This window comes from Brachycentrus maculatus, unplaced genomic scaffold (genome assembly GCF_059751285.1).
Source record: "Brachycentrus maculatus isolate JH-2025_06_01 unplaced genomic scaffold, ASM5975128v1 h1tg000175l, whole genome shotgun sequence".
Taxonomy (NCBI): Eukaryota; Metazoa; Arthropoda; class Insecta; order Trichoptera; family Brachycentridae; genus Brachycentrus; species Brachycentrus maculatus.
This window is the reverse complement of record NW_028280927.1, coordinates 1,890,402-1,911,902: the sequence shown is the minus strand read 5'-3', so window position 1 is coordinate 1,911,902 and position 21,501 is coordinate 1,890,402. Positions and strand designations below refer to the sequence as shown.

The 21,501-nt window shown below is 31.7% G+C and overlaps 1 protein-coding gene across 1 annotated transcript in view; it reads left to right on the top strand.

Moving 5' to 3' along the window:
- Window positions 1-21,501, top strand: part of LOC148308174 (uncharacterized) — a 57,161-nt gene that overhangs the window by 19,804 nt on the left and 15,856 nt on the right. Inside the window, exons 2-4 of the mRNA XM_088262225.1 lie at window positions 3,164-3,341; window positions 9,594-9,772; window positions 20,178-20,228. Coding sequence (XP_088118351.1) covers window positions 3,164-3,341; window positions 9,594-9,772; window positions 20,178-20,228 — 408 coding nt within the window. The remainder of the gene's footprint in view (window positions 1-3,163; window positions 3,342-9,593; window positions 9,773-20,177; window positions 20,229-21,501) is intronic.

Sequence of the window (21,501 nt, the reverse complement as noted above, 5' to 3'; positions counted from 1 at the left end):
TCTGTGTTTGATTTAAAATTAATACATAAATTAAAATGGAGTTCTACAAATTAAACGCCAAATCAATAAATAAGTTAGTCAGTTTAGAATGTCTGCAAACAAAATATATTTAATTTTTAATGTCAACCAATTGAACGTATTGTTTTGTCCCACCTTGTATATTTATTTTCGTCGATATTAAGTTTACCCTCATCCCCCTCTCCGCCATCATTTTGCCTCAGCTAATAATGGTACAATGTGTCCAAGAGAATATAATCATCTAGTTTTTATGGTTTCATATCTCCCAGGGACGTCCTTATAACATGCGAAGAATGAAGACCGCTCATTCAGAATCGGCACACCCTCTCTTCTGACGCAGAAGGTTTAAACCTAGGGTGTCGTTTGACCAATCTTTAGGCTTCTCTGGGACATATAAATAATTATATTTAATTAGTGTTTGATTAAACATTTGATACATAAATTATTTTTATTTTATTTATTGTTTCGGCATTAACTTTGTGGTAAGACATGTTACAATGATTAAAGAAAACACTTCGTTTTTTACCACTTGAGTTTTATTATAGACTACATGTTTCAGAAGTTAAACTTCCATCATTCAGGTCTATATAATAACTAACTAATAGTTATTATATAGACCTGAATGATGGAAGTTTAACTTCTGAAACATGTAGTCTATAATAAAACTCAAGTGGTAAAAAACGAAGTGTTTTCTTTAATCATTGAAAATTATTTTTATATTTCGACGTGCCCTACGTTAAGTGCTCTAACTACATTTTTGTCAATTTTGAGATATTTGGTGTATGTTATCAACTGACAGTTATCTACATACAAATATAAACAAACAAAAAAATATATATAATAAATTACGCCTAGTTTTCAGACGTAAAAGACGCTATCTACATGGAATTTTCGAAATGAATTGAACTCGTAAAACGCTAACTACTTCATTTTGACAAAGCATAAAGTTTTAAAAAGATTTAATACATTGTTCTAACGTGTTTTTGAATGAATAATACTAGTTTAGAATTTCAGATAAAACCGTTAATTAATAAAAAAGAATACGTTGAAAAAAAATTCTAAGCTCTCTCCTGTAAAGTAACAGATTTGCAGATAGAGTACTTTATGTAGGTGTCGTCGATTTATTTGATTATGATCCAAAATTAAGGTCTATTTTCTTCTCGCCCTTATATGCATTAAATGACTTTAGCCAATCTTACTTTGAAAAGATAGTTTTCAAAACGAGACGTATGAATCATATCATACATGTTAGGAAATATTTATATGGAAATTTTTTATTGCTATCTCAATTTAGATTATTTGTAAAATAGATAATTAAAAATAAATACATATTTTCAGTCGTCTCCTAGTATGTAAAATAATTCAGTTAGGATCTGTCATACATTTAGAAGAGTCTCCGCTAAATAAAGCTCACTCAAATCAACCACAGATGTACGAACTCGCACATGAAACGAAGCATGAATCATTTCATTTACCAATTCGAATAGCGTGGTTGTCAATCATGGTAGAATGGTCAATGTTACATATCGCTCACTCCTTTCAAGAACGTCATAAATCAAAAATCGCCAATTTTGAGTTGTGCATGTTTTCGGAATGCCCAGAAAATGTACTATATCCCAACAAAAGCGGCATATTTTTAACTTAATATTTACCCGCTACAGGTAAGAAAGTGTTGTTTTTGCATTTTGAAGAAAAGGTATTGTTTAATTATTTTTTAAAATAAACTAAATATTTTTCAAATGCCGAAAAAACCTTCAGGTTGTACTTAAAAAGATCTGTTGCACAGTAAAAATTTCAATAAGTGGCTTGATATTTATTTTTAATACATTGTATTATATTTTTAAACATTAAAAACGTTCTCCTGAAAAATCGAGTTTTTTGATTTATGACGTTCTTGAAAGGAGTGAGCGATATGTGTAAAGTGGTCACTTACACTAGCATATTTCCTTATTTTAGTGACCACTTTACTAACTTATATTATTTTATTAATTTGATTTTTCCTTGGGAAACACCACTTTTTCTTCAAGTATATTGACACGTATTTTGATGCATTCCGATGCATTTTGGGTGATTGAAAATGATGCGGAATGCATTGTAACACGTATCACAAGAGATTTTAAGAAATAGTGATATTATCCAAGCAAAACTAAAACAAAAAATTTAATGAGGATTGATATTACCACAAAAAACTGCCGAATCAATTAATAAAATTACATATTCTTCTTTATCTATGGTGAGATGTCAAAATGTATAATTGACTAACTAACTAACCATCACCACGCCTTCCCGCTTGTGGTAGGCCACACCACTCTGTCTTTGCAAACATTCTTCGCCTCTTCCACGTTCATGCATCTCCTCATGCATACCCGCCGATTGTTGCGACTCCTAACCTTACCACTTTCAAGTATTTGGCATACTTGATCGTGCCAAGTTTTTCTCGGTCTTCCTCTGCTTCTTTTTCCAATTACATTTGCCTCATATATTTGTTTTACCGTTCTTTCCTCATTCATTCGTTTTACATGTCCAAAAACCATCTCAACGCACCTTTCTTAATTTTATCGGTAATACTTGTCTCAGCTGCATTCCTTCCTTATTTCACTATTTGAACATCTATCATACATCGTATAAATAACTAATTGAAGAAACCCAGATAAGAGAACAAGGATATGGACTCAACCAAAATAATGAGACTAGCTTGAAAAATCAAACTTTGAAAATAGTTATGATTTTTTCCTATCAATGCGATTAGATTTCAATTTCTATAGCATCAATTATCTGTCTACATAATAAAACTTAAAATGTAACGAAAATAAAAAATAAAATGATGATAAAGGATTAATAATACAAGTTAACAATTCAATTCAAACCCTTACTGCACCCCAATGGTGCATAGGGCACTGCATTATACAAACACAGTGTTATATTGATCGTTAACACACGAAGGAAAGGTGATCAGCCCTCCGCTTAAGGTACCAGTCCAGGATAATATTGAATAAATATTAGAGTGAAAAAATCACTTATATTTATTTAACCCCCCTTGTCTTTATTGTCTGCCTCCGTAGTGTAATGGTCAGCACGCTCGACTACCGTTCTGGAGGTCCCGGGTTCGATACAAGTTAACAATAAATTTTATTTTTTGTTACAGATTTTAACCCATCTTTTCAAGATCTCCTGGCTTATGAACTATCCTTGGGATCTGCGGAGGATAGAACTCCAAGTCCCATCTCGGATGATAGGAACAGAGTCCCTGATGATGAAGACCTCGACCAGCACTATCCTGACACTGAACTGATGAAGATCTTCGGAGAGACGAATGACATAAGGTAATCTTAGTTAATAATAATAACAGGGCTGAAATTATATATAAGATTTTGAGTGTATCCTAATACTTGTTCACAAATCTGAATTATCTCTACTTAGGAGTTATTTTTTTTACATACCGCTCACTCCTTTCAACAACGTCATATGTATATCAAAAATCGTCAATTTTCAGTTGTGCATGTTTTCGGAATGCCCAGAAAATGTACTATATCCCAGCAAAAGAGGCATATTTTAATTTTATATTTACCCGTTACAGGGCAGAAAGTGTTGTTTTTGCATTTTGAAGAAAAGGTATTGTTTAATTATTTTTTTAAATATACTTAATATTTTTCAAATGGAGAAAAAATATTCAGGTTTTACCTAAAAAGACCTGATGCACGGTAAAAAGTTAAATAAGTGGCTTGATATTTATTTTTAATACATTTTATTATATTTTTAAACTTTAAAAACGATCTCCTGAAAAATCAAGTTTTTGATACATGACGTTGTTGAAAGGAGTGAGCGATATATGACATCTCAACATAGAACTTGTAGAAAATACGTTTTATAATAAATTATATTAAAAAATAAGTACTTCATAAAAACAACATTTTTCTTATTTTATTAAAAGGTCAACATAATAACATTTTTTTAAATTTTGTTTGGGGAAATACCCATTATTGGGTAAGACATGTTTGTCTTTTTTGACATCTCATCTAAAGAAGAACATGGAAGTCTGGGCATTCGCAAGGCCTTCGATCAGTCATAGACTGGTTAAGTGATCACTTTACACACATATTACATTCACATATTACATTTTGAGCGTGTCCAAATACTTGTTCACAAAATCTGGATTATATCTAATTACAGGATTCATTTTCACATTATTTTTTGACATCTCATAAAATATGAAGAAGAATATGGAGTCTGGGCATTTACGGGACTGACGACCGTCATAGGCTGGTTTCTAGTGAAGTTCTAGTGATTCAAGAATAATGTTTCGAAATTGGTTCATAAATATAGAATTTCAAGAATTTGACAAGTGTGGTTGTCAATAATGGGTAGAATTGGTGAATAATAGTTGTTTTACACGTGTGTATATTGTTGTTTTCTCTTTATATTTATATTTATATATATATATATATATATATATATATATATATATATATATATATATATATATATATATATATATACAAATATATATTTATATATATATATATATATATATATATATATATATATATATATATATATATATATATATATATATATATATTTACAAATATAGATGGCCAATTCTCAGTCCCTTGGATTTTTTAAGAATAGACTACTGTAATCAGTAATAAATAAGCTGAATATAAGTGCGAGTAGTTGAGTTATAAATAAGTTTGCTCTGATAATCTTCAATCACAAAGTTTGAGACAACTTCGAATCTTGTCTAACCGCAATATTCCCTGATGGGAGAGTGTGTTTGTAATCTGCAAATGGATTCAAAATAGACTTAATTGCTTGTAAACTATGAGATCGTTGCATGTATAAAACATACGCATCTGCATACATGGATACGTATAAAATAATTAAAGCTTAATTTACACAGTAACAGTAAACAACGTAACAGTCAAATGCTGTTTGTATTTTCTTGGGTTGATTTCCTTGAACTCTTTGAAATATTTAAAAGATAATTGGAAGGAAAAAAATGTATGATATACATGTATAGGTACTGACACTCACAATGCTATGAATGTTTTATTGTGTTAGCGTTTTTGACAGTAATAAAAGTATATTATATATAAACACCGCATCTGTAGTGTAATGGTCCGCACGCTCGGCTACCGTTCTGGAGGTCCCGGGTTCGATTCCCAAGGGGGTCAAATAAATATTAGTGATTTTTTCACTGTAATATTTATTTAATATTACCCTGGACTGGTACCTGAAGCGGAGGGCTGATCACCTTTCCTTCGTGTGTAAACGATCAAGATAACACTGTGTTCATATGAAGCAGTGCCCTATGCACCATTGGGGTGCGGATAAGGGTTTTATTATTATTATTATATATAAACACAATCCTGCATGCTATGGTATATTTATTAATTACGAATAAACGCTTTCTAGTATGAAGGGGTGATTGAAATTAAGAAATAACATTTAATCTCCATTCTCAAGAGGACAAAATAAAACTAAATTAAAGTGGAAACAGCTCTCGTATATGTAGATAAAAAGCTTTGTAAAACGGAGATTTGTCTTGGTTTGAATAAGCCTAACCGCAGCCCTGATTAAGTAACACAATTTGTTTTTATTTTATGTTGGCAATTCTAAAAAAAGGAAGGGAGTGTTGGGTAATGAAGATTAGTTTATGTCCTTGTGTGTGTGTACACTGTACATTAATGTACTAAGGGTATATATGTACCTAACTTTTACATTTCTCTTGATTATTTATTTAGCGAAGTACCTAGTGAATAAATAACACGTAGAAATTATTTTTTACCATCCAACACATAGATTCTCAAACTTATTTGACTGGACGCCTAATTTTCAATGTCAATATTTTTAATCGCCAACCCTAGGAAAACTGTATCTGTGTTTACGGTAATGGTAAATATAAAACGTACCTAAGAGTATTTTTTTAATAAAAACCATTATAGTTACGTGACATATCGCTCACTCCTTACAACAACGTCATATTTCAAAAATCGTTAATTTTCAGCTCTGCATGTTTTCGGAATGCCCAGAAAATTTACTTTATTCCAACTGGCGGCATATTTTTTTAATTAATATTTACCCGCCATAGGGCAGAAAGTGTTGTTTTTGCATTTGGAAGAAAAGGTATTGATTTTTTTTTTTAAATATACTAAATACTGTTCAAATGGAGATAAAATATTCAGGTTTTACCTAAAAAGATCTGTTGTACAGTGAAAAGTTCAATAAGTGGCTTGATATTTATTTTGTTGTTGAAAGGAGTGAGCGATGTGTTTTTAATTTCACATAGGGAATTTGAAATTTTTAAAAGTGAATTTATAATCTCAACATATATGAAAAATTTATCCTTCCTATTCTAAACAGAGATTTAAAAAAAAAAACAATTTTTCAACAATCTGTTATTTGACTCTTCAAATTGCCCACCTAATTCTCTCGAAGCCAAAATTGTCCACTGGGATTACTTAATCGCCCACAAGCGAGTGATGTTGCCCAGTTTGGGAATCTATGATCTAAAAGGTCATCCGCCTCCTGCATTATTTGTTTTCTCCGTAGTGAAATATAAAAAATGTAAGTGATTTTTCAAGGCAATATTTATTTAATACTAGCCAGACTCGTGTACTCATTTCATTGGCTAGTTAAATATTATACTCTTATCAATCTTTTTGTGTAATACCACTTTTTTTTAGTGTTATTACACAAAGTGAACGATGAATGAGAAGGAGAGTGTTATATTACCAAACCACAGAGTTATCGATGCTTTTAATATACAAAATACAATAATACTTTTTGCAATCATTCTCCGAAGAGTAGTGTGGTTGTCAATGATGATCGAAATGGTAAATTTTATGGTCGTAAGCCCTTTAAATATCTAGACTTCCATATTCTGCTTCATCTATGTAGAGATGTCAAAATGTAAAGTATAATTAATTATTATAATTGCTTAATAAAAAAGCTTCTTTACATCTCACCAATAGATGTCTCTAATGAAGTTCTAGTGATTCAAGAACAAGGTTTCTAAATTGGTTCATATATATAGAACTTCCAAGAATTTGAGTAGTGTGGTTGTCAATAATGGGTAGAATTGGTGAATGTTACACGTGTGTAAAGTGATCACCAGCCTATGACGGTCGTCAGCCCCGTAAATGCCCAGACTTCCATATTCTTCTTCATCTTTGATGAGATGTCAAAAAATAATATGAAAATAACTCCTGTAATTGGAGATAATCCAGATTTTGTGAACAAGTATTTGGACACACTCAAAATGTTGTAAATAATTAAAGACACACAAGGTGGCTTGGTGGGTCTCTGTAATTAAAAAAAATTGTTTGAAATTGTGATATAAATAAATGGATACATATTGTTTTTTGACATCTCATCAAAGACGAAGAATAATATGGAAGTCTGGCCATTTACGGGGCTGACGACCGTCATAGGCTGGTTTCTAGTGAAGTTCTAGTGATTCAAGAATAATGTTTCAAAATTGGTTCATGTATATATAGAACTTACAAGAATTTGACAAGTGTGGTTGTCAATAATGGGTAGAAGTCTGGGCATTTACGAGGCGGAAGACCGTCATAGGCTGGTTCAAGTGATCACTTTACACATGTGTAACATTCACCAATTCTACCCATTAATGACAAACACACTATTCAAATTCTTGGAAGTTCTATATGTATATATGAACCAATTTTGAAACATTATTATTAAATCACTAGAACTTCACTAGATACATTTATTGGTGAGATGAAAAGAAGCTTTTTTTAGCATGATTAGCAGGGTATTATATTACCATACCACAAAGTAAGCAATGCTTTTTATAAACAAATATGGTTACATATTATAGAAAAGAGATGAAAGAAACCATCGATGTTGTCTGCTATGCGGATGATGCCGTTGTATTCGCTGAGACTGAAGGGGACCTGCAACTACTCTTGAACACATTCCACCTTGCTAGTCAAAAATTCAATATGGCTATATCCGCTACAAAGACCAAGAGTATGGTGTTCTCTCGCACCCCAGTGGGATGTAGCGTGACTGTGGACGGCGTCTTGGTAGAGCAGGTGGAAAAGTTTAAATACCTGGGTGTGGACCTATGTGCTCAGACGGATCTGCGATGCGAAGTGATGGGGCAAGTGAACAAAGCTGCAGCCATCTCAGGATGCCTGAAAAATGCTATATGGAAAAACCCTGAGATGAAGATCGGCAGCAAGATCAAGATATACAAAACTTGTGTCCGACCCATCATGACGTATGGAATCGAAAGAAGAGCAGACACCGCTGCCACAAAAAACACGCTTAGAGTGTCAGAAATGAAGACTCTGAGAAGCATAACAGGCAAGAGTCTTCGAGATAGATTGAGAAATGCCAAGATCAGGGAAATATGCGAGATCGAAGATGTCGTTAGGTGGAGAAGGCAACGAAGAAGACAATGGTATGCGCATGTGAGGAGAATGGAACCATCCAGACTCCCCCACATCGCATTGTACGGCCAACCCCATGGTAGACGACTCCCGGGCAGACCACCAAAGAGATGGGCCGATAGCTGGGAATCGACGTCGCAAGAGGCTAATCCCTCTTAAAAACAGGCCGTAAGGCCTACAATAAGAAGAAGAAGAAGAAGATGATGAAAGAAATAGAACACACCTTAACCTTTATTGGTCCAATATCTCGACATCGATTTTTTGCTCTTATGTCCTTTATCGGATGTTATTCGACATTTTTTTCATCATTAAAATTATTCATTTAAATTCCAAGCTTAAATTTTTGTCACTCGTATCTATTACAACAGTATGTGTAGCAGAGGCCAAAATATTTTTTCCAATTGGAATATAACTGTCTATCTAGATTTTTTTTTTAATTTTAGGGGACCGGAAAGGGTTAATAATAAAAATGTATTCTACCCCTACCTTGTTGTGGATATAATATTTTATCTACCCGCCTACCAGTCGTATGATGTCGGTAATAACGAAACCCAGTGACTGGGTTTTGTCATTACCGACTTTACTGTGAATTTACATTTAAATGCATCCCCATTTTACTGTGAATTTACATTTAAAAGCTTTCAATATACCTGTTACTGCCAATCTAAATAAATACAAGTTTGTAAATCCACTACCAATTTTTTTAGAAGCACCCCGGTATAGGATAGAAGAAGAAATAATTTATCGGTATAAATACATTTCGCTCACTCCTTTCAACAACGTCATAAATCAAAAATCGTCAATTTTTAATTGTGCATGTTTTCGGAATGCCCAGAAAATGTACTATATCCCAGCAAAAGAGGCATATTTTTAACTTAATATTTACCCGCTACAGGACAGAATGTATTGTTTTTGCATTTTGAAGAAAAGGTTTTGTTTAATTAGTTTTTGAAATTTACTTCATATTTTTCAAATGGAGAAAAAACCTTCAGGTTTTGCACAGTAAAAAGTTCAATGAGTGGCTTGATATTTAATTTTAATACACAGTATTATATTTTTAATCTTTAAAAACGTTCTCCTGAAAAATAAAGTTTTTTTATTTGTGACGTTCTTGAAAGGAGTGAGCGATTTGTCACTTATTTGTCCGTTTTGCAGGTTGGAGAGCAAGCGGTCCGGCCTGCGCGCCGCCCTGGCCGCCCGCATGGCGCGCGGCTCGGCCGTGTCGGGCCCCCAGTCGCTGGGCAGCCACGTGTTCATAGCGCCCCCTTCCTTGTCGGACGGCTCCTTCGTGAGCAGACGGTCGCAGGCCGTGCACGCCCCCTACCTGGGGGTCGGTGAGTGCACTTTACCACTAAGCCTTCACATTGTCTTTTTTTTATTTTTTTATTTGTATACATTTATTTAAATCACAATTTATACATATTTAGAACTTTTTTTTGTTTGCAGAAACCCACCAAGCCACTTTGTGTGTCTTGTCTATGGAATTCTTTTTTAATACATTTTTTTATTGCTTTTAACGATTTTAATACAAAAAAGAGAAAGAATTAAGAATATAGACATTTTACAATTTTCATAAAATTAACTCTTGATCATTTACCCATTCCTTTATTTTGCCTTTGTTCAACTGGCTAACTGGCATATAGTACCAAACTTAACAGTCATTTACAAGAACGAATCCGAAAATTGTATAAGCGTTAAGAATACCTTCAAATGTCTCTAGTGAAGTGATTCAAGAACAATGTTTCAAAATTGGTTCATAAATATATAGAACTTCCAAGAATTTGAGTAGCGTGGTTGTCAATAATGGATAGAATTGGTGAACGTTACACGTGTGTAAAGTGATCGTCAGCCCCGTAAATACTCAGAACATATTCTTCTTCATCTTTGATGAGATGTCAATAAATAATATACTTATTTATTGATTCGGCGTTTAATTTGTAGAACTCCATTTTAATTTATGTATTAATTTAAAATCAAACACAGATTTTTGAGTCTACTAAGTTAACTTAGTAGACTCAAAAAATCTGTGTTTAATTTAAAATTAATACATAAATAATATACCTTCGAACGTTCTCAGTTCTAATGAAAATAATTTCTTATCATATCCATTTATCAAATCTATTTTTCATTAGAATCGTAACTGTCCATCAAACCTCCTCACTTAGTTTTTCCCTCTACCTCCGTCCCTAAACTCACCTTTTCCTTTGCCTTCCTTATTATCATCAATTTGTAATTTATGTTTTCTTTTTAATCACAAAGTAATTGCTTCAAATATAAAAATTAGAGCAAATAATGTTTTCAAGCGTTTCTCAAGTATGTGAATATAATCCAAGATACGCACCTCGCATACAAATTAAAGAGTCTCTGCTTAATAAAAGCTTTCCTCACCCCACTATAGATGGTAATAGTGAACTCGCGCATACTGTGTTACGGGTTTGATCAATAAACCTAGATTCAAGAATTTGAGTAGTGTGTTTGTCAATCATGGGTAGAATTGGTAAATGTTACACGTGTGTAAAGTGATCATTTTAACCAGTATATGACGGTCGTAAGCCCTAAAAATGCTCAGACTTCCATATACATTCTTCTTCATCTATGTTGAGATGTCAATAAAATAAGTCATTTACAAGAACGAATCCGAAAATCGTAGAAGCGTTGAGAGCATTCAGTTTTAAAGAAAATCATTTCGCAATACGGTGCCAGCTCGATAATCCGAACGTAAATCATGCCGTAGTTCGTTCGGATTGGAGAATCGTTCGGATTACTGAGTGTTTTTAGAAAAATGAAAGAAAAAGAAAATAATTCGGTTTATGAAAACGTTTTTAACATTACTCTATTTTGGCACTAAATGAATAAATTAAAAAAAGAAAAAACAACTCAGTAGTTTTTTTTCCACAAGAATTTTATTTGACCAGCAACATACTATTCTGATGATATCGATTACGACGAAACAGGGTTTCGTCGTAACCGATATCTGGTCAAATAAAATTTGTGTAGAAAAAAAACTACAAAGTTTTTATTTTATTCTATAAAATACAGTTCCACCAAGAAATGTAAGTACAAAACATAAATAAATAAATAAATAAATAAATTATTTTAACTTTACTTTATATGAAACATATCCAATTATGAACGAAAAGCGCAAAACAATAATAATAATAAAAAATCCTTGGCACTTCAAAAATGTTTTAAAAGCAGAAGATTTTGAAAATAATTTGCGTTAAAGATTCGCCTATATTCGTGATGGTGGATATTATTTATTTGATACTACCTGTTGTGCTCACGCGAGATGGATAAATTAGGTACGTTACGTAAAGGTTATTTTACTTTACAACGTTAAAATACCCTTTACGTGTCCGTCACGTACCTACGTGTTCATTATTCTAGTGATTACCAAATAAACGTGATGATTCATACACACTACATGTGTACTTTGTACGTATACTCACTTGACAGGATGTAATTAGGTAAAAATATGATTATCATTTTAGGGAGGCTTTACTTTGGGGTCGCTAAGACTGACGATGAAATACTGACTTTTTCTCATTATAATTTGAGTTTAAATTCTACATAGGTACCTATTTGCCTGAATTTTTTCGAGGTTCCTAGCTTTTTTTTTATCATACAGGAATAAATATCGTAATTAACTTAACTAAGTGGAGAAAACCCAGATTTGTGAAGGAGTATTTGGACACATTGAAAATGTTGTGAAGAAATTATTATGTATTCTTTGTGAACATATTTTACAGCTCAAAAATCCCTTCCCGTTAATCTCCGTTCAAAATACTGAAAGAAGTTTAAAATAAAAGTACAATATGGCATATGGTAATATAAACTTTATTTTTTCATGCTTATGTGTGAACTAAAAAAAAAACCTTATCCGCACCCAATGGTGCATAGGGCACTGCGTCATATAAACGCAGTGTTATCTTGATCGTTTACACATGAAGGAAAGGTGATCACTCTTCCGCTTCAGGTACCAGTCCAGGGTAATATTGAATAAATTTTACAGTGAAAAAATCACTTTTATTTATTTTACCCCCCTTGGGAATCGAACTCGGGACCTTCAGAACGGTAGCCGAGCGTGCTGACCATTACACTACGGAGGCGGACAATTTTTAAAATTATTAAAGAAAACACTTGTTTTTATACCACTTGAGTTTATTTATGTCTACTAGTTTCGGAAGCTAAGCTTCCATCTTAAGTTCTTCAAGTTAATATTTGGACGTTCCTCGAGCGTTTTGTGAATCACTCGTGTAACAAAAATATCAACCTAAATCATAGATACAGGGCAAAATGTCGTCGTCATAAAGGGTAATAACTGAAATATCTGAAAATACCTTATTTATTTATTTATTTAAATGTGTTCCTATAAACCTCACGCGTGTCAACTTAAAATTAATGTTTTTTCTTGCCTAGTAAGTACTCAATTTATAAAATATTTGTATTTTTGTATACCTGTTATGAACACGAAAATAACCCAGCAAAAATTATTATACAGATCATGTTTTATTAAAAACATTATTTGCTATTCACCAAATAAAAAGGAGTATATTTTATCACATAAGTATATGTTTTACGTTTGATATCTCAATAATTCTATGACGACATTAAATTGAATATCCCCTATAAAATATTTGTTTTTTACGAGATATTCAATTGAATATTATTATTTGTTAGTTTTCTAGCATTAGTTAGTACTTTTTCTTGACAATTTTTATGCATACTCGTATTTACTTCAAATAGCAGAAGTACTAATATTATCTAATACGAGGGTTTTCGAAAAAAAATTACACCCAAGAGCGACTCGTGTTAAGCTGGTCGTGTTATTTACCTCGAACTATCACGAGATGCTTATAAAATGACAATTTATACTTTATTAAAAATATGTTATAATCTGAAACTTATTTTTATAGATACTAGAACATTCTGTTCTCTTTGTGTGTAGTATTCACGCGCGGTTCATGTTTATGCTCTCTTCGAAACAAGCGAGTATTAACATGGTGTCGTCGAGGGGAGTAAAGCTGAGTTTACACTCGGAAATTACACGTTTACACATTTTTTAAAAGGAACAACCCACAAACTTCTACTTTTAGAGGCTGTCTGCAGATAGAATAGTAAGAAAATGGAAGGTTAAGGTGAAAAACACATCACAAACACCCAGATTAATTGAAAATAAATATTCCTTGAATTTTGCAATTGACGGGAATCGTTTCGCACTCAAGCGTCTACCTAATTACCGTGTATTGTTTTAAATCATTACGTACTGCCATAAAATATTGTGTCAAGACTATAAGAGTATATAAACGCTCGCACTACTACATTTCGAAAATCTCTTAAATTAGTCGTTATTTCATTTTTTTTTAATTCGATGGGTTGATTTATTCCCAATGCTACTTACTCACATATAATTTTACAATATTCTTCCCCTCGTTATGTATCTGAGCTTCAAACCTATGTCTATAAATAATGGTAAAAATCACCTGTTTATGATATCCACCCTTTTCTGCTTTCATTTGACTTTCGTTCCTGAGAGTTTTCTTCATATTCTTATATTCATTTTAAGTCAAATGTTTTATTTTCTCGTCACTTTTCCAGGTGTTGCGTGTCGCCAAAGGTTTACCAATAATTCATACATTTTATACTCACACCTCATGGTCTGGCATTTTATTGCATATTCATAACGTCACGATTTTCCAAGTATTTCCAAAAATAATCTCCCTTAAGTCCACCATAGATATTTATGATTTTGCCTGACAATATAAAAGTCTATTTCAATCGTTTGTGTTATTTTCGTTTATTAAAAAATCGATTCGATATTTTGGGCGTAAAAAGGTATACTTAATGAGTGCATAATACATTTATATATGTACATACTTGCTTTTATAGACGTATTAACATTCTTAATATTATTTTCATGGACACTTTTCGAATTAATTGCGTTATCCGCTTCCATAGTGTAGCGGTTAGCTCGCTAGGCTAACATGCTGAAGGTCCTGGATTCACAAAAGGGTCTAAATAAATATTATTGTTTTTCATATTAAATAAATATTATTGTCTAATATTTATTTAATATCTTCCTGGGCTGGTACTTAAAGCGCAAGGCTGATCACCTTACCTTCTTGTATTTAATTGTCAAGATAACACTGCTATACGATGCAGCACCCTGTACGCCATTGGGATGAATTTCATTGTAACAAACACAACATAATACGTTTAAAGATTTATCACTTGATTGCGAGATCTATAAATGTATATAAATTTTTAATATAACTTCTTCACTCATTCGATTCACACGCTCAAATCATCTCAACACACCTTTCTTCATTTTATCGATAATTTTATCGATATATATATATATATATATATATATATATATATATATATATATATATATATATATATATATATATATATATATATATATATATATATATATATATATATATATATATATATATATATGTATAAATGTGTGTGTGTATTCGTCAGTTACCCCATTCGTGCTTAAAAAATACAGAATTGTTTAAAGTTCAATGGAGATAAAATTGGGTCTAAATTTCTTTATTTCATATGAAACCTGAAAATATATATTGGAAAACGATTCGCCTTTAAATCGACACTGTTTTCTACCTCAAAAATGTTAAATAAAAGAAAGAAAATACTATTTGCCGAAATACAAAATACAATACTTATATTCTTTAAATATTTTATTTACTTATTTTGTCTTTCGCGCATAAAAAGTCATCAGTAATACAGTATGAGGCCCGTGAAGTGCAATTATTTTAATCAAAAAAATGTATGTCAAACTGCTGATATGTATATTACATACCAATAAGAATGCTTAAGCGTTTTAATTGGTTACCCTTGCTTTCTCTCAACCTAAACATGCTCTTTTAAGTACTATTAGTACCAAAATTAACATTCTTATGCTTTTTTTAAGTGTTTTATTTGGGAGTCAGTCATATAAGGGATTTTTCAGCTAGTTTCTTATTTGTATTTACAAACAAAAGATTAAAAAATAATTAACTAACTAACCAACACGCCGCTTCTCCGCGGGAGTAGGCAGAAAGAATATAACGCCATACAACTAGATATATACCACACATACCAAAAGAATCAATCCAACTCTAATGTATGGATGTGAAACATGGAGTTGGCAAAAGAAGGATGAAAGTAGACTGAATGCAGTCGAAATGCAATCTCTCAGAAGAATGTGCGACAAAACGATGTATGATAGATGTACGAATAGTGAAATAAGGAAGGAATGCAAAGCTGAGATAAGCATTATCGATAAAATTAATAAAGGTGTGTTGAGATGGTTTGGACATGTAGAACGAATGAGTGAGGAAAGAACGGTAAAACAAATTTATGAGGCGAATGTTAGCGGGAAAAGAAGCAGAGGAAGACCGAGAAAAACATGGCACGATCAGGTATGCCAAATACTTGAAAGTGGTCAGGTTAGGAGTCGTAACAATCGGCGGGTATGTATGAGGAGATGCATGAACGTGGAAGAGGCGAAGAATGTTTGCAAGGACAGAGTAGTGTGGCGTTCTATTCTCTCTGCCTACCCCTGCGGGGAAGCGGCGTGATGGTTAGTTAGTTAGTTAGTTAGTCAAAAGAATCAAAAATACATATTAAATTACATTTAGAATAAAAAAGAGTAATATTTTTAATTTTTATTTATATGGACATTTCCATTGTGACCTTTACTTACTATCTAAAATAATAACTAATCTTCCTCTATGTTATTGTATTGACTATTGTTATTGTAAAAGAACTTATACTGATATTAAGTATAGAGTCATTCGAGAGAGGATGATTTAGCTACCCCTAATTTATATGACGTCGTAATGTACGTAAATAAATATCCCCCGCAGTGAATCTGATTAAAATAACATAGTAGCACATGTTGATAGTCCATTTTCTTTCATGAAAAACTGAAAAATAATCATAACAAAAGTTGGGAAATTGTTAGGTACTTTTTAACCATGTACCTACCGTACCGATAATATTCATGGGTTTACATGTGACAATATTGGTTCATTAATCATGAATTAATGAAAAAAAAATCTGTTATATTAAACTAATTCAACTCAGCTCGAAACCAAAGCGACATTAAATCAACATTGAACCTAATTAAAACTTTATTTAAGTCAACTTAAGTCGAGAATAACCTTTTAAATATGGATCGATCAAGTAATTATTTCTCTCATAAAACATACACACATGTACCTACCTACATGATTTAAAAAAAATTAATTGAATACTTTTTTTTAAATTATCCACTGACACTTCGTGATGGAATTGCATTTTTAATATATTATTAGATTAAAACCAATATTTTTAGCTTTTCCACTTTATTTTTATTTGACCAGCTGGTCAAATAAAAATAAAGTGGAAAAATAAAGTGGACTGGTTTGACCAGTCTGATGATGTCGGTAACGACGAAACCCGGTTGCTGGTCAAATAAAAATAAAGTGGAAAAGCTAAAAATATTGGTTTTAATCTAATAATATATTAATTGAATACTGTTTTATGTTGATTGTAACCATACAAAGTGAGTCGCTATGTTCCAAAAAAACTTCATTTAATTTAATTTAATAAATAGAATTATCCTTATTTATTTTACTGTAAATTTCACTTCCGAATCGTAGTGTAATGGTCAGCACGCTCGGCTACCGTTCTGGAGGTCCCGGCTTCGATTCCCAGGGGGGGGGAAAAACAATATAGGTGATTTTTTTCACTCAAATATATAATCATTACCCTGGACTGGTACCTGAAGTGGAGGGCTGATCACCTTTCCTTCATGTGTTTACGATCAAGATAACACTGCGTTTATACGATGCAGTGCCCTATGCACCATTGGGGTGCGGGTAAGGGTTGAAATTTCACCTCACTTCTTTTTAAAAAAAGGAATAAAAATCAAATTAAATTTCATGTAAGTTATATTGTGATAGGTTTTAGTTAATTAATTAAAATGGAATTTTTAACCCATTTTCAAACTATTTTTATATTAAAGGATGTTGATTTTATCTATTAAAATTTGTACAATACGAATACAAAAACCTTTAATACGCGACAGCATATTACAGATATGAGCTCGTATATCTAAGAAAAGCTATATTTATAAATAATATATAGGGCCCATGAGGTGATTTCTCACGAAAATGGCGCTATTCAAATTGTCCAAGAAATTATAATCAAAATTATTATTACATAATATCTAGCAGATGTAATGTCACTTTTTTATTAATAAACAACCCGTCTTGTAATATCATCAAGTAATCATTTTTTATCTTGATAAATATAAATCTCACTGTTTCTATTACATCTGCAGATTTTCAGGTAGGGGGGATTATAGATAAACGCTGTTGTAGAATGATTCAATTATGTTTTATCGAACAAAAGTGAGGCTTTATCTTCGAAGCAGTAGTGATAGGAAGAAAAAATAAACCTTGCCGTATATTTTTTTCCAAGAATCGATATTCCCAGGACTTGATACAAATTTGAAATTAATCCAATAAAATCCTTGAAAACTGCCAACGCTAAGATTTAAATGTAAGTTTTTCTGACATCGGGTTTTAATCTTAAATAAGATATTAATTAAGATAAAGTCAATTGATTGACAACACGAATTTTATGACTCCATTTCTTTATTTTTCTCTGTAAGGGCATCGTTTTAAATTAACATATAAAAATATAATCAAACCAATACTGAAAATTGGTCAATCGTTTTCAATGAATTTAATTATTTCCTCTTTAACGTTTCCAAAGTAATCAATTAAGAGAAATTTACATATTTACCAATCAATGAATTAAAAGTTCTAAGTCAATCTGAAACTGAAAATTAGTTATTTTCATTTCAGCGTGCAAAAGTACTATTATTTTGCAGAAAATTTATTGTTTTATCGCTAATATAAATGTAAAAATGATGATGATTTTATTCGCAACTGATTTTTATTTTAATGTATCCAAATTTTCCCAAAAACCGATTATCAAAATAAGTTCTATACATTTATTAAATTATATTTTCAGCTGTCTTAAAGCATCGGAAATTATATTATTTTTTGACATCTAATCAAAGATGAAGAAGAATATGGAAATCTGGGCATTTACGAGGCTGACGACCGTAATGGGCTGCTTTAAGTGATCACTTTACACACGTGTAACATTCACCAATTCTACCCATTATTGATAACCACACTATTCAAATCCTTGGAAGTTCTATATTATATATGAACCAATGTTGAAACATTATTCTTGAATCACTAGAACTTCACTAGAAATTATTCGAAAAAGAATCTTACATGTATATCTTGAAGGTTGCTGACAATAAAACTTACTTTTTTCAACCACACATGTCGATTACGAAGTAACATGAGTTGATTTTTTCAATTGAAGCATAAATGCAATTTCCGAAATTAGAGTGATATGATTATCGATCATGGGTAGAATGATACATTTAACACATTGTATAAAGTGATCATATAAACAAGCCAACGACAGCCCCATATTCTTATTCATTTGTCTTGGGATATGAAAACTTTGGTAAAAATAAATATAGCAAATATACGTGATTACGTATTTTGGGTCGGGTATTTTATAGCATGCTTGTACAGTATATCATACAACGTGCAAGTCGTGACACTAAACCTTTAATAAAGAAATGTATTTTATGATTGTCTGTTACATAAAATACTGATTCCAATAAAGTATGTATTTTATCGTCACCCCAAAAATATCGCCCGCGGGTTGAAAATAAAAAATCCATATTTTTAGTTGAATTTATTCATGACCTAGTTTCTAGACTACTCCTTCAAAATTATCTACTTTAAATGTTTATATTGATAAAACATATAAGTAAACAATAATAAAAAATAAATAAATAAAAACCTTTCCGTTATGTATAGGCTACACTGTTTTTAAGCAATTTTTTTTTAGTTGCAACATTTTGAGTGTGTCCAAATACTTGTTCACAAATCTGAATTATCTCCAATTGGGAGTTTTTTTTACATTATTTTTTTGACAATTCCTAATTGGAGATAATCCAGATTTGTGAACAAATATGTGTGCACACTAAAAAGGTCGAAAATAAATTAACTGGTCAAATATCAGCTTAAATAATAAATGGAAATGATGTTTTCTGGCGTTTCTCAAGTATGTGAATATAATACAGGATTCGGACCTCACATTCAAATGAAACAGTTTCTTCTTTATAAAAAGCTTCCCTCATCCCACCGCAGATGTCTCTAGTGAAGTCTAGTGAAGTCAAGCACTATGTTTGGAGTTTGATCAATATATCTAGAAGTTTCAATAATTTGAATATTGTGGTTGTCAATCGTGGGTAGAATTGGTAAATGTTACACCTATGACGGCCGTAAGCCTTGTAAATGCCCTAACTTCCATATTCTTCTTCATCTTTGTTGAGATGTCAAAAAAAAAGAAATAATTCCTTGGGTATAATGGTGGTCTCCGCGACGCATGAATAGTTAATCGCATTAGATATTTGGAAGTATCTAAATTACGAGTTACTAAGAAAAGCAAATTGAGAATGTCAAAAAAGACTAAGTTGCACCTTATACTTCTTTAAGGACCAAAAAATTTAACCATATATTAGTAACTGAATGTACTAAATCGATCAATGTTTAATTCTCAATCGAATTATGAGCCAATCAGTCGTTATCATTGATCGTTTCTCGGCTATGCGCTTCACTAACCGGGATACCTTTTTTGTAGGTAAGATGTCCGGTGCAAAAGATTCGAAGCTGGGCGACTACAAAGTACTCGGTAAGCTAATTATTATAATATCTAATTAGTTTACCTTTCAAGCTAGAATTTTCCAATACGATTACTATTATTTCCTTAGCAAGTATCTTCTTCTAAGTCTTCTCCACACTCAATGGTGCATATGGCACCGTATCAATTAGATACTTTATAAATTTGGTCCTTAATTAAAGCAAAAAAGTCATTAGTATTTATATTATTCTCAATATTAATATTTAAAGCATTTACTTTGTGGTTAGTCATTTTTACTTCTTTTTTTTTACAAAAATTTTAATAATATTAGTATGTAACCACTGACCGAGATTTTTATGTCTACCGGTTTCGAGACGTACCCGTCTTTTTGCCAGGACAATCACTAACACAGCATGCAAGCAATACCACCCTTCACCACCATAGCACCATTTACACACTCAAAACTACACAAATTGTCTAACACATGCGATTTTTGGTCGACCCGAAGACCAACATACACTACTGTTTTCAACACAGACATGCGTTACGAGCCGAGGTTACCCAAACATGCACCATTATAATTAGTATTTATTTTTTCCCCTTGAGAATCGAACCCGAGGCATTTCTTGGTATCTCCAATAACTTATTTATTTATTCGTCTACGCCTTATTTATTCATTAAGGCGTAGGCGAGTTTATAAAACATAGTTTTAGGTATGATTTTGATATTCGAATACTAAGATAATCAACTTGATATAAAGCTTGTTCGATAAATAGTTTTCGTATTTATTTATATTTTATTTATTATAATTTATCTATCGACCGATCTTAAGACAGTTATCTTTCGATTTGACTATCCACGTTAAAAATTAATGAAAAATTCCGTCCATACAATTTTATAACTTATTTTGTTACAAAGGTATTTTCGTTCATTTTAATATTTTTATTTATTTCCTACAATTTTTTCTGAAATATTATGTGTAATTACCTACATTTTCTGGAAAATTATCTAACTATAATGGTTTCTATTTAATTTAAAAAATTCAGTTATGACCGTATTTTGGTTTTCCTGTTTTCCTGAAAAATTCATCCCAAATTGAGTGGTTACAAAAACGTGCGTGAAGAAAATATAATTTTTCTCTGTATGACATTTTCATCATTACAAAAACGTTTCATTTTTTGTATTTAAACTGATATACATACGTGCAAAGTTATTCAGATTTGAATTAAGAAGTTTCAGCATAAATAATATCTACGACCTGTTATTGGCTGGTTTAAATGATCAACACTCAGTAACTTTCATAATTTTCCTAAGATTTATTACT